General features: G+C 43.3%; 2 protein-coding genes across 2 annotated transcripts in view; both read right to left on the minus strand.

Moving 5' to 3' along the window:
- Nucleotides 1-9494, minus strand: part of Nfkbiz (NFKB inhibitor zeta) — a 28135-nt gene extending 18641 nt beyond the window's left edge. The window contains exons 1-2 of the mRNA XM_029470630.1: nucleotides 9128-9494; nucleotides 6992-7063 (exon numbers count right to left, since the gene is read on the minus strand). The gene's annotated coding sequence lies outside the window, so the exon portion shown is untranslated. The remainder of the gene's footprint in view (nucleotides 1-6991; nucleotides 7064-9127) is intronic.
- Nucleotides 9495-13147: 3653 nt separating this feature from the next.
- Nucleotides 13148-15251, minus strand: part of Nxpe3 (neurexophilin and PC-esterase domain family member 3) — a 46064-nt gene continuing 43960 nt past the window's right edge. The window contains exon 5 of the mRNA XM_029470553.1: nucleotides 13148-14661. Within this exon, the coding sequence (XP_029326413.1) occupies nucleotides 14111-14661 (551 nt within the window). The 3' untranslated portion in view covers nucleotides 13148-14110. The remainder of the gene's footprint in view (nucleotides 14662-15251) is intronic.

Raw genomic sequence — 15251 nt, forward strand, 5'->3', positions numbered from 1 at the left:
GAGGGAGGGAGGGAGGGAGGGAGGGAGGGAGGGAGGGAGGTGACCCAACTCATTTTCCCTCTTTGCACCAATATACCCACCAAATGACTCTCTTCATGACCTATGGAGATGGTCAGGTTTGCTGAGAGAGAACTTTTTGTTCCAAGTACAAAACCCTGAGTGCAAATCTGTAGCACTCACGTACAACTGTCAAGTCCAGCTGCATGTGCCCACAGCCCTGGCTTTAAGAGGTGAAGACAGGCGCGTGCTGAGAGCTGTCAATAGCCAGCCTAGCAGAAAGGGCAAGTTCGGATTGACAGAGAAACCCTAACTCAAGGCTGAACAGCAGACATCCAAAGGAAGACACCAGGAGTCCTACTCTGGCCTCTGCACGTGCACACACGCACCCGCACATCTAAATGCATTCACCGTACACACCCCACCTTTGCAGAAAAGTCTAAAGGACAACAAAACCCGACCAACCCACCAACCAAGCGACGAGAACAAAATCCCATAGGTTCATTCCCACACTGTTCTGGAAACAGGAAGTGCAGTTAGGCTCAGCAAGTTTGACTTGTCTTGAGGCTTGTTTGAGTTGGCCTGAGGCTTCTTTGCTCAATGCACATGGAACCTTCTCCATATGTGTGCAGGAAAGGTCTGATGCTTTCTCTCCTCCATTTCACTATAAGAAAGTTCTAATAGTTCTTTCTTCAAAGTGGTCCCTAGGCAACCCTTTGTACTCATTCAGCTGGATGACACAACTGGATGACGCAGGAAACGGCTCAGAAGGTAAACAGGCACTTAACAGTCAACCCCGAAGGCACAAATTCAATCTCAGGACCCACATGTAAAAAGGGCAGAGCAGCCCTCAAAAGTTGTCTTCTGGCCTTTACACACACACACCATAGCACACACACGCCCACACTCTCACACATACACACATGCACAATACAGAAATAACTAAATGCAACTTTTAAAATATAATTAATAGTAATAATAATAACGAGAGAGGATGAGGAGATGGTCAGTGGTTGAAGTGAATTGTATGCAAGTGTAAGGTGTGTGAGTTCAGGTCCCCAGCACCACTGTAAAATGTAAGTGCACGGCATAGAAGTCTATAATCCCAGCATAGGAGGCAAAGACTCCTGGGGGGCTGTCTGACTAGCCAGGCTAGCTGAATTGCTGTGCTCCAGGTTAAGTGAGTGACCCCTAATGAACCGTCAGTATATATGGTGGAGAAGTGATTGATGAAGACCCCTGTCCTCACAAGCAAATGACCAGACAGACAAAACTAGTTGAAAGTTTTGGAAGGCAGTTCTCCCACTAGGCTGCCAGACCCAATGACAGAGTCTAGATCAAACCAGTCCCTAAGCCTGATTCCACATCTTCTAAAGGGTGGGCCTACCAAACCAGCTATCGATTCCGTTACAGTCTGAACTGCCTCCCCATCGACACAGAATTCCTATGTTGATGCCCTACAGTGTGGGACTTCAAAATAAGACTATATTTGGAGACAGGCTTTTGCAGAGATGAGATAAAGTGAGGTCAAAAGGAGCCCTATACCAATTAATGTAAAGAGTGTCTTAAAAGACAACAGGGATGTGCACAAACCAAAGGCCCTGGGCAGGGGCCCTGTGCACACATATGGAGAAGGTTCCATGTGCATTGAGCAAAGAAGCCTCAGGCCAACTCAAACAAGCCTCAAGACAAGTCAAACTTGCTGAGCCTAACTCTGCACTTCCTGTTTCCAGAACAGTGTGGGAATGAACCTATGGGATTTTGTTCTCGTCGGTTGGTTGGTCGGGTTTTGTTGTCATTGCTGTTTTTGTTTTTGTTTTTGGGGGTGTGTATGTGTGTGTACATGTATAAGTGTACCTATGTATGTAGTATGAGTGGAGGCCAGTGTATCAGTCTTGGGTGTCATATCTCAGGCACCATACACCTGGGGTTGTGTTGTGTTGTGTTGTGTAAAGGATCTCTCTTTGGCCTAGAGCTCACAGAGTGGACTAGGCTAGTTGACCAGCAAGCCCCTTGGACCACTGTCCCTGCCTCTTCGTGATAGGATTATAATCATGACGGCCATGCCTGGCATTTTTTTTTTTTAAGATGGATTCTGGAGACCAAACTTGGGTCTGCATTGTTATGTAGCAAGCATTTTACCAACTGACCTTCTGTGGAACACTAAATTTCTGTTTGTTTGAACAGCTAAGTCTGGGAATGCTTCACTGTAACAGCTCTGGTAACGAAGCCCCAATTCCAGTCTATTTATATCCTCATGATACACATTAGACAATGGCACATTGATTCTTGCTACAAGCTTTTATCCAAGCTAAAGTTCTTGTCTATAATATTTTCCAACCTTTGGTTGAAATCATAGGGTTTTCGAGTAAAGCAGACTTTGGTCCAAATCCCATCCAGTCACTTACTAACCACCTACTTTTCTCATCCTTAAAATGGATATTCAACTACTTTTGGTCAGTGTATCTGTTAAATGAGGTCGTATATATGATATGCTTAGCACACCAATGATGTTTTTTGTCATTATTATTATTTTTCAAATCTGTGTTTAATACTTGATAGTTAAATATTCTGATGTCTTTGGCTCACTGGCCCAACTTGAAGAAAACCTAAGAAAAGGGGACAATCTTGAAATCAGGTTCGGAGTCCCTTCCCACAGGGCTTCGGCTCAGTGAAAATGGTGGAAAGTTGGTGTGGTAAGCCATGGGGAGCCATTCAGAATTTCTGAGCAAAGTGGGAACAACAGAAGTAGCCGCTGAATGCAGGTAGGTAAGTGGGACACTGTAACAGTCAGAGCCATGAACTGGGCTCCTACCCACAGAACTGGAAAGAGGATGCTCTTCAGGGAAGTGAACCAGAGGTGCAATCCATGGGGCTGACAATGGACTGAATAACACAGAACAGAGTCAGGCCCCGGCAAGGCTGACAGTGTACCATGGACAGAAATAAGGAAGCCACCTTATTTTATTTGTGCTTCCCGTTCTGCCTCTGGCCTGCATCTCACCTCTTCTCTGCAATGGATCAGAGCAGTCACTGTCCCACCAATTTCAAGAAGGCCTCTCACAGTCAGTACGTAGCCTACACAGGAACTTTTACAAAAGGCTACTAACATTTTAAAAGAGAGGCTGAATTCATAGCTGGACCGGTAGATTTGATAGGACCATACCTGAGAGGATGTGAAACCAGGCTTTGGAACTGGTTTAATCTGGATTCTGTCAGTGGAACCAGCAGTTGAGCAGGAGAAATATTTTCCAAATTTTTCAATGATTTTTTTGTCTATCTAATTATTTATTTGAATGGAGGGGTGTCTTCTTCAATAAGTTCACCTTATATGCACAAATTTTGGGCTACCAAAAACTTTGGAGCTTAGACAAACAGTATATTGAAAGTGGTCCATGAATGTTGCTACCACATGGTACCTCCTGCATTACAAGCCAACTGTAATCTGTCACTGTGCCCTAGATATTTAATTAGCGTTGCGTGTAAGAATCTCTCTTATCTTAATTCTGGATTCTGTTCAACGCCACAAGTAAAAAAAAAAAACAAAAATGTTTTCCTTGGTTGTTGAAGAGCTATCAAACTTTGGCACAGGATGACAAGCCTGGAAGGCCCTGATCCAACCCCGCCTCTGCGATCAAGTTTGATCTGACATGACACTAGCGATTTCAAGGGTCAATTCAGCAGCCTGACCCAGAAAACTGGATTTTCAGATTCCTCTAACCCTTGTCTCCCATCTCATATTGAACCCACCTTCTTTGTCCTTAGCAGAGGTAAAAAACAAAAAGCCATCACAGGTTGCTGAGTGCTGGCCATGGGCAGCTATTCTAACTAGAAAATGAGCCATTTTCACTGTTTCTCGAATTATGGAGGATTCGTGAGAGAGAAACTCATGGACCATCTCTGTGTTATGAATGTGTAGATGAGGAAATGGGGGAGTAAGAAAGGAGATGGAGTGAAGTCAGAGACACCCAATTCCCACACTCTGGGTTCTCTCCATTCACCTGCAGATACAGGCCTAGCCACTTGCATCCATGAGTTGCCCTGTAGCTCTGGCCCCTTTAAATCTCTGGGAAACCTCCCAGGATTTCTTTTGAATTTGGTATTCTGGTGACAAGCGGTCCAAATGTTTAAAAGGATCCAGTGTATATGGAATCCAGCACTTTAGCCCAGTGGTTTTCTTTGGTACAATTTCCAGCCGTCCACTTGGTTCTACAGTGCGGGTAGACTTTAAGGAAGGTTTTATGTCTCAATCATTGTGGGGCTGAATGCAGAATCACTGGGCAGAGTCTCTATTCTTAACTCAGCTATCAATCGTTGACTTACACTCACGATGCGCATTAACTATTGCTTCACTCCACTCAGTCAAGCACTGCAAAATGAGTTAAGAAGAAATAGGCAGGGCTGGCCAGACAGCTCTGTGGGCAAAGGCACTTGCCACCAAGTCTAAGGACATCATTTGGAGCCCCAGAACCCACATGGTAGAAGGAGAACCCCAGAGCCTACAGGGTGCCCTCAAACTCACACACACACACACACATACACACACACACACACACACACACACACACTAAATATAAGTGTGGATATATACACATATATGTTATATACCTATAGCTATATATATATGTATATGTATATATATGTGTATATATATATATATATATGTTATAAAAAATTTTAAAGAAGAAAATGATCATGGCATAGGCACTTTGAAAACGATATGGCAAAGCTTTAACAAGTTATACACAGACCCAGAAAAATGGCTCAGTGGGTAAATCACTTGCTTCAGTGAGTTCAAATCCCCAAAACTCATAGTGAAAGGGGAGAGAGCTGTCCTCTGAATGTTGTCATCTGGCTTCCACTGTAGCATGTGCACACTCAGACAATAATAATCATTTAAGGCCGGGCAGTGGTGGCGCACGCCTTTAATCCCAGCACTAGGGAGGCAGAGGCAGGCAGATTTCTGAGTTCGAGGCCAGCCTGGTCTACAGAGTGAGTTCCAGGACAGCCAGGGCTACACAGAGAAACCCTGTCTCGGAAAAAACCAAAGGGGGGAAAATAATCATTCAAATCAGCGTCAAGAGTTATATACAAGATTACCACATGATCTGGCAATTTGGTTTCTGGGTATCCAGCCAGAAGCACTTAAACAGATACTTGTCAACACAGGCTCCCAGCATAAAGCTCATCACTTGCATGTCATGTATAATTTTACCATAATTTTTTAGATATTTTGAAATATTTAAAGATAGACGGCAAGAAAACTTGAGTAGAATCGAAACAGTCCCTTCCTTGGCAGCCAGTACTTTTAAAACTCTTGACAAAAGATGGAGACAGAAGAGAGTACAAAGAGACAAGCAACCAGAGAAAAGTCTCGAATGTCACTTGAGTAAGCACATAGACCACTTACAGCGGGGCATCTTGCTGTTGTTTTTGTACTCTTGCATGCCCTATATGTGTTCCTTACACATTCCTTTCCTGAACACGCCTCATGAGCGTTTAATACTGCAGATGATCTGATGGAGCATCTGCAAGCCCTGGCTGCCTGCAGGGCAAACAGAGGATGCCCACTGTAACAACTTAAGGTTTTTCCCTTAAGAAGGCCCAAAAGGTCACAAAGTATGAACCCCTCTCCATGGGTGCTATTCAAGATGCCAAACTTAGCCAAAATAATCAGGGGGACTGAGAGTGGTCGTAAATCACGCCATGCTTCGTGTTCTTAGCTATCCAAGTAGACTCGTTCATTCCTCCCACTTAAGTGATAGCACTGAGTCTGGAGGGAATGCAGTCTGTGAGACATTTCTGCAAAATAACCCGGTTAGCCAATATGTAAACGCTCTTCCTTATAGCCTCATGGAGGCTACCTATGAAAACAGATCACTCAGTCAGCTTATTAGCTCACTCTGAAACATCAGGGATGGTGCAGACACACACGTGGGTGGGGTTACCCAAGGCTCCCTTCTTCATAGGGAGCAGCAGTGGATGCTGTACTAGGGGGAGGCAGAATGTCCTCCCAACGTTGGAGAAGAAAAGGTCCTGAGAGGGGCAAAAGGAAATTGGTGACAGGATAGCTACTCTACAACCTCTGTTATTGTTTCCAAAAAGAACACAGAAAGTAAATGGCCAGCTCTTATCAACTCCTGAGGGCAGGCAGCCACTCTCCTGTGGCTCCACTCTCTGAGGTATAAAACACTTCCCTGTGGTCTCCTTCATATGTGAATTATCATGGTGGTTATCAAGAAGAACTCCATCAGTTAACTGTGAACAGAGAGTATGTGGTAGCCAAGACTCAGCAAAGAAGTAGAAGAGTTCTTGGGGAAAAGCTGCCTGCTCCTAATTGACATATTTGTGTAACTGGCCTGGTGGCAAATCTAGGTTCTGAATTCTATCTGGGGGACACTGAGCCAACAGCTCAGTTCTCCTGGGTCTAGGAAATATAGCTGAGTACACTGTACCTCAAATGGTAATGTGAGGGAAAGCTGAGCTCTTGCAAGTTCAGCTCCTAAAACAAGTGTTTACAAATATTCAAGTCCAGTATTTGCTCCATGAGACACTTGGGGGTGGGGGGGGGGGGCTCACAGTTCCAAACTGAAGGGACAGAAAGTGCTTTGATCAGAAACCACAGATGTGAGCTCAAATGAGTTTCTTCACCCACCCACCATTCAGACGTGATGCTCTCTGAGCCTGTGAAAGATCTCATAATCCTGAAACTGTCAGTCAGCTGAGGGCTGGATTCCCCTCTTAGATGTGCTCATGGCCGCCTCCCATAAAAACAGTGGAAATTCAAATATTTGTTTAAAAAGAAAAACACCAAAAACGTTTAGTTCATAAATCATAATTAACTGCTTGTAAGTAAACTTCAAAAATTGGTTAAATTAAGAGCTTTGCAAACCTTAGAACTCTCCAAAAAAAAAACATCCATTTCCCATACTGACAATACCACCCAAGACAGAAGGAATGCTTAGATCCCACTTAGAAACATTCACCCGCTCACCCTCGGGACTTCAGCATCGAGCCAACGTCAAAAGGTGAAGTTCAGCATGGGCCTCGGGATCTTCTTGGGAAGCTGAGGGCAAGAGACCAAGAGGCCACCAGATCAGTGTCAGTCCATAGCCAAAGGGAAACAGACTTCAGGAGTGATTAATACGTGGTCTCTGAACAGTCAGAAAGCATCCCTAGAGATCAGGGTCCACGGAGACTGCAGCTTCTAGGAAGGTTACTGTCTGTGTTCTAAGAACGGGATCTTTGTCAGGACAAAGGGGAAAAAAAGGGACAGGTTTGTCCCCTTTTCCTTCATAAGCCAAAAAGGTCAGTATCTTAATAGCAATTATGCTGACCCTGGCCCTGCCTGTACCCTAGGCAGAATGCCACCAAGTGCATGATTGTGCACTGACTTCCAACGGGGACTCATCCTAGATTGACTTCTGTCTCTTCAGGGCTTGTCACCTGTACCCTGACCAGCTGTGTCCCTAACCTGCAAAATGTTAGAGAGGTGCTGGAGGGAGTAGAAAACACATTGTATTCTCAAGTCAAATAAAAACATGTTTCCATGAGATGTTGCTTAAGCTTTTCTGTATCAGGGATAACTACTGTAGTGAATGGGCGCTGGACATTTTTTTCTATTTTGTTATCCAAACAACCTATTGTCCAACAGTGGCTCTCAACGCTCCTAATACCGTGACCCTTTAGTACACTTCCTCAAGTTGTGGTGACCCGGGACCATAAAATTATTTTTGTTGCTACTCCATAACTGTAATTTTGTTACTGTTATGAATGGTAATGTAAATATCTGATATGTCAGATATCTGATAAGTGACCCCTTCAATAAGGTCATTCAACCCCTCCTAAGGAGTTGCCACCCACAGGTAGAGAACCATTATACTAAGAGAAACAAACAAACAAACAAACCATTCCACCCGACCAGGTACTTGTTTCTTTAGAAGCCAGATTCAAATTAAGAGTGTAATGCCAAGTTCTTAAAATTTACATAATAAATGTCACATCCTCTCTGGGCCAGCCCCTTTGCCTGATACAGTCAGTTCACTAGGGCCAGCAGCGTAGAGAACCTCTAATCCATCCCATCTAGAAATGTGCATTCACGTGGACAAATCTCTTAAACTTTTCAGATCAATTGTTACGAAGCTATAGGTTCTGCCAAGCCGTCCTCAGCTCAATGGTTTCTCTCATTCATAAAACGGTCATTCATAAATTTTAGTTTTATAGAGTAGATATGAGAACTACCTAGGATATGCTATCAAATACTTCAACCTACTCAAGATATATTTTTCCATAAAGAGGCAGTTTCGTTTGTTTTGTTGTTTTTTGGGGGGGTTTTGTTTGGTTTGGTTTGGTTTTTTTTAAACAAGGTTTCTCTGTATAGCCCTGGCTGTCCTGGAACTCACGCTGTAGACCAGGCTGGCCTCGAACCCAGAAATCTGCCCGCCTCTGCGTGTGCCACCACCACCTGGCAAGAGGCAGTTTCATAAAGCCAAGTGTGGCGGCGCATGCCGTTAATCCCAGCACTCAGGAGGTAGAAGCAGGAGGATATATGAGTTCGAGGCGAGCCTGATCTACAGAGTGAGTTCCAGAACAGCCCAGGCTACACAGAGAAACCCTGTCAAAAACAAAACAAAACAAAAACAAAAACAAAGCAAAACAAACAAACAAAATAAAAGCCATACACAAAACAAAACCTGTAGCTTCATGTTTACCTTTATGAGAAAGTATACCTTTAAACCCACCCATCAAACCTCCCGGAAAGCTTCCACCTTAGGGTAACCACCATTTTCCATCACCAGCTAAAGGTAAATTCATACATCAGATATACAAAGTCAAGAATCTTCATCACCCATCACATGTACCCTCCACTGGTATCCTAATTCTTCCTGGGCCTTTAAAGGCAAACAGATACAACTCAAGCTATTACCAAAATATCAAAGCATCCGGCGGCATCCCCAAAACAACAAACAAACCACTGCCCCACAATATTTTGCCACAAAGCAAATGTTACTACTTTATAAAACAGCAGACATCTAGCTCCCAAGGAAAGAGCATGGGAAAGGAACCGGTTGAGGGCAGCTTAGCTCTTTAGATCCCTTTTCATATTGAACATCAAATAATAAAAGTATACCTTTGTATTTGAAGATTCAAGTCACACAAATACGTAAAAGCAATTCAACTGTTTTCAGCTGTAAGCAGCGATAATGCCCCCCAAGTACGTGAGAGCATCAGAAGACTGATGGGTTTCCTTTTGAGGTTACATGATAAAGAACAGTTAAGCAGCCTCTTTCTCTAGAGCTCGCCGTCTGACCTCGTGGCTGGAGGAGGCCAGTCCTTGGCTCTGGCCTCCTTTATAGCGCTGGCTTTCTTTTTTGCCAGCTAAGTGGGCAGAGGGGGCGGGGAAGCCCAGCACGCCTAAAATACACCCTATGCTCATCCTCGGGTTCGATCGGGGGTGCGTGGGCACCGAGAAGGGCCGGAGGAGGCGAGGCGGGCAGCGAGGACTAAGTTTGTGGACTTTTTCCACACGCTGGAAATTCCCAGGCCAAAAAGACACCGACCCGAGTCCCGGACATTCCCCGCCAGGGCCGTCCCCAAGACCCGGACTGGAGCCGCGCGGAGGACTGCGGCCCCGCAGGGCTGTTTTCAGGACTCCTGTCCCAGTGTCCCGGGAATCTAGGGGATTAGGCCTCCTCGTTAGAGTCGCCTCAGGAACTTTCATGTTTTCATTGTGGCCTCAAAGGCCTGGAAACGGACCGGTCTGGAGGATTACTTCCCCGGGTTGAGTTTGGTGGGCATGGCAAAGCGGCATCTCTGTTGTGTGTTCCTAATCTGCACCATAAATGAAGCAGGGCTCCTTAACTGAATGACTGCAGGCAAAGGTGATGGGGAAAGTGGTCCTAACTGCTGGCGAGCCATTGCACAACACTGAAGGGGTTTCTCCTGACAGCATGCAGTTTCGCTGCTCGGTTTTGGAACCCTCATTACAGTGATTTCAGAACCGTTTTTCTTCTTTTCTTTCATCATGTCCAGGCATTCGTTGTCACAGTCTAGTTTTGTGATTATGTAGGAAACACCCCCTGTCCTATTGGGGCAGCAAGAATGTTGTGTTCGTCTACATCATCAGTTCAGATCCCTAAAGCTCAAGAGACCTGACTACCTCTCGTTTGATTAATTAAATAATAATAATAATAATAATGGAAATTCTGTATGTGTGTAATGCATCTCAGATAGAATATTTTAAATATCCTAAAATGAGTTTCTGGCTATGTAAGTAGATGTTATACTTCATTGATTATTATCACATAGAGAACGATGTGTTAAAAGTCTGTACAGGTTTAGTACAGGTGCAATATTTTCCCAAATGTTTGCATCAGAAGCTGGCTGAAGCCAGTGATATGGAGCCTAGAGAAAAGAGGATCAATTGCAGATGGTTAAAAACAAAACAAAACAAAAACCAGAAAGAAAGCCTATCAAAATGCCAATATTCACTGTACTTGGCTAGACTGTATCCTTAATTAAACCTGTGTAGCTTTTTTTAAAATTATGAGTCCCTTTTTATTTTTTATAAGAAATATGTATTTAAACACTTTTATCTGGCATGCTGACATTCACAAGCATATGGGACTAAATAATCTATAAAAATTTTTTCATAAGTTTCAGAAGCCCTTATCTGAAGTCCATGAGTCCAGAACTGTAAGATTTTAAATTATTTTAGGCTCAGGAATATTTATGTATGTATATGTATGTGTGTGTATACATATATGTGTGTATATATATACATATATATGCATGTGTGTACATGTGTGTATGTATGTATACATGTATAGATTCACATGCACATATATGTATATAACTCATTAATGCATAACAAGCTTAAGTAGGAAATGTATGCCTTATATATACTTTACATATATAAACTGAAGAAAATCTTATATAACATTTAGTATGTCTGGCTTCTGAAAATTATTTTTAAGGTTTTTTTTTAATCCTTATTGCATGTATTTGGGTGTTTTGTTTTGTTTTTGTTTTAAGACAGTGTCCCACCAAGAAACTCTTGGTTAGTATAGAACTATACAGACAAGGCTGGCCTTGAGTCCACAGAGATCTGCCAGCCTCTACCTCCCAAGTCCTGGGATAAAAAGCATATGCTACACCTGACCTTTATTCTTTGTGTATTTCTGTGTGTGAGTGAATGCCACATGGATGCAGGTACACTGAGGCTCTGGATCCATCTAGAGTGTCAAGTACTGGTGGTCTTAAGCCACTTGGCTTCGGGGCTGGGAATCAGACTTAGTCCTCTGGAAACTCAGCAAGCACCCTGAACTCCGGGCCATGTCCCCATCCCCACGGCTGTCTTCGGAGTGCGACCCATCCTGTAAGGTGAGGTGAAGCTTCTCTTACCTGTGATGTCAAGTACTCAAAAAACTTTAGATTTGGGAGGAATTGGGGTTTTCAGATGAGAGACGCACAACCTGCGTCTAACTGCTCTGGGAAATATTTAAGTAACGTTTTAACTTCTATCAAAATTTCCACACTGGAGTGTAAAAGGCCAAAGAGAGATAAAGGTGGCTGAAAGGACTTCAGGAGACCGTGCTATCAAATTGTCAAGACCTTGTGCAACCAAGCGGAAAGGCAAATACTGAAAAAGGTCACGAGGAATCAGCCATGGAGACCCATCGCTGTGAACCAATGGTGGGCGGTGCTTGAAATTCCACTGGGAAAGTAACCCTTGCGGTTCTGCCTCCCAAAAAGCCGCCCACGGAAGTGCTGAGAAGTCTCAAAACCCAGCACATCCTTACACAAGTCAAAGCACTTGTAACCAGGCAGGGCACAGACTCTCTGTACCTGAGTTCAATTCCGACTTGAGTTCTTCCGGTACAGAAATGGAGCTAGTATCCCCTAAACTATCAAATCACCGCCAGCGTTAAGCGCTTGATAAAGCCTTGGAGTAATAGATAAGCAACGTTACTTCTCTAGATCGATCTTTTCGTTGTCACTGTTTCTCAAAGTGTGGAGCCCTACAACTGCACTAGAATCTCTTGGCATTTGTCACGAAGGTGATTAATTCCATAATCCCTGGAGGTATGGTCCCTAACTCATTTTTATCAAATACTGCAAACTTGAGGACCATTTAAAATAGCTTTTTTGTTTGTTTTTTGTTTTGTTTTTCGAGACAGGGTTTCTCTGTGTAGCCCTGGCTGTCCTGGAACTCAGTCTGTAGACAAAGCTAGCCTCAAACTCAGAGACCCACCTGCCTCAGCCTTCCAAGTGCTGTTATTAAAGGTGTGTGCCACCACGCCTGACTTAAAATGAGCTATTTAACCAGGCTGATTGCACAGCCTTATAGGTCCAGTTACTGGAGAGGCTAAGGTAGGAAGGAGGAAAATTCAAAGCCTGTGTAGGCAGCAAAGCAAATCAAGACCAGTTTATGAACTTTTAGAGACCTTCCCTTAAAATTTTAAAAGTTTAAGAGACAAAAGGATGGAAGGAAGGACGGACAGACGGATGGGCTGGAGGTTTAGCTCAGTGGTACACTCCATATCTAGCACAGTGCCCCAGTAGGATCAAGCTTCAGTATTGCAAAAACTAAGCTAGCATAATACATTTAACTTCACTGGTCCTAAACACCAAAAACAATTATATTTTATACACTTAAAACAAAATAGTTTATAAACTTAACGGTCCCCAAGAGAAGGAAAGGGATAACTTAAGTCCTTTGCATTAAAAGCCCAAACTATCCATTTCTGAAGGGTGTGTATTTTTCTTGCTTTAGCATCTGTCTTCATTTCCCAAGCAGGCCCAGTGTTTATACAGGTCTGTTCAAAGAAAGCAAAAGTAACTTATAACCTCTCATAATGCAAAAACTACTTATTAGATGATCCTAAATTTAATTTAAAACCACTTAATATTAATAAGACAAAGTCCAATAAAATGACCAATCTTGTAATCTTGGGGGTATCCAGAAATGGGCTAGGAATGTAATTCAGTTGGTAGAGCAACTTCCTAGTGTGCACAAGGCCCTAGGCTTGAACCACAGTCCAAAAAGCCAGAAGGAATAGCAGCTAGCTCAATAGTGGCTCCTTACATGCAAGCATGAGACAGACGATGGGTATGCAGACTTTATGCCCAAGTCAAGAAATACTTGTCATGAGTTTTAATATCTAATTTTATTAACTTCTGATCTGGTTTCACGTCTGATTTCGGCATATATTTCATGACAGCCAAAAAGCAAAGGGAAACAGCTGGAACTGCTGAGGGCAGAAACCCTGACGACTTTCTGAGAGTGAGCAGCATTCTTAACGTAAAAGTCAGTTCTGAAAACCCACAAGCTTCAGGACATAAAAATAAACTTCTATTTACACAGTCGCTTCCAAAAGTGGTTATTCCAGAGTAAGAATTCATCACATAAAACTCAGCTGAATCAAGTAAGAAATAATTCTCCAGTGCCCATACCAATCCAAAGCAGAGCCTGGGTGCTCTTTCATTGAACTTCTTTCGAGATAAAAGCAGGAACTTGATAATATCCTCATATAAAATTCTGACCACACACATTGGCCTTTACAAGTAATTGAGAAAATAAATAAGTCAATAGAAACTCCTGAGATACAACAGTCTTCATTGTGGCCACAGGAACCTCTAGCAAGAATCCCTCTCTATTCCTGAGGAGGGCACATTCATGAAGAATGCCCCTCAAATGCCCTTTATCGAGTAAGTGGCAAACATAGCACTGCCAACCAAATCTATCCCTTCTGTTTACATCAAAGCATCTCTTAACTGGCATCAGCATGGTCATCTTCACCCCCCAGAAGAAGCCAGTTCTTAACCACTCATTAGCATCTTTGGTTACAAGGGCAGTAATACCGTGTGCAGATGCAGTAAGTTAGATCTCTAGGATGGCTAAGTCGAGACGGAAAAATCCTATAGGTAGCTACAAACGCAGCCTACACTGCCTAAGTTCATTACCAGTCATTATGCAAAGGACAGCTCTTTTCTGAAATGGCAAACAAGTTGAGAGTATCCATTTCGCAATGGAGTTGATCACAGATTTTCTATGCTGCAGGTCAATTGGAAAGGTCACTGAACGTGATTGCTCCAGTGTCCTTGAGGACAGCTAGGTCTCCAAGGGGCATACGTAAGATAAGAACATGTCCAGCTGGTTCTTCACGATCACTTCATCTGGATGCAGTTTGTGGGGTAGGTGATGAGCCAAGGTCATCTCCCAGGCATCAACAAGGTAGACTCCGACCCCTGAAAACATCCTCCGAAGGACAGTGTCCAGCTGAAAGTTGTACCAGTCACTGTTGTAAAGGCTCACCTCAGGCCCCAGCTCTTGGGCATTGCCTGTCCGGATGACAACCACTGTCTTAGGACTTCGGTCCAGGAGTTGGACCACTGCCCGCCTGATGTTCCTGAGCCTCCGGATGTAGACTTCCAAGGGGAATGTGCTAAAGTGAGACCATACGGCTATGGCCACCACTGTGTTCTTCCCTCCCACGATCCTGTTCAGTTCATTTGCCACATAATGGAGCTCATTACTGAAGACGCTCGTGAAGCGGATGGGTGGACCATGACAGCGGTATCTGAGCAAGATGTTGTGTTTCTGGTCCACTGCAAGGAAGGGACCAACGTTCTTGGGACTGCCCAAATTGAACTCCACTAAATCTGAAACAAGGAAAAAATATCAAATTCATGAAAACATTCCATCTAAACACGTTCATTCTAAATATCCAAGTGGTTTTGCAAACAGTTTTAAAGATAGAAATATGACAAAGAAGCTCAGGGGGCGTTTAAGAGGAATACCTATTGCCTGTATCCCATTGTGAATCAATGGATCTTTAGTCTAGTGCCATAATTATTCAAATCACGCCAAAGCATCCCATAATAAGCAATATTATCAGTGACAGTCTACACATGTCTTAAGATGATTACCTCCATTAAGCCAAGAAATCTTGCTATTTGCATGGATGACTGAATATTTATTTAAGAGTGCAGTTGGCACTCATATTTTATCCTCCTAACCGATGAGTAGTTTATCTTCTAAGACAGGGTCTGTAACTTCTGTTTTATGAGCACATTTCAGGAACCACACATATCTTTTTGAAAATGCTGCCATTTCATATACCCAGAAGAAATTCCAACTGGTAATAAGAACACATGCTCCACTATGTTCATAGCAGCCTTATTTATAATAGCCAGAAGCTGGAAAGAACCCAGATGCCCCTCAATAGAAGAATGGATACAGAAAAATGTGG

Source organism: Mus caroli, chromosome 16 (genome assembly GCF_900094665.2).
Source record: "Mus caroli chromosome 16, CAROLI_EIJ_v1.1, whole genome shotgun sequence".
NCBI lineage: Eukaryota > Metazoa > Chordata > Mammalia > Rodentia > Muridae > Mus > Mus caroli.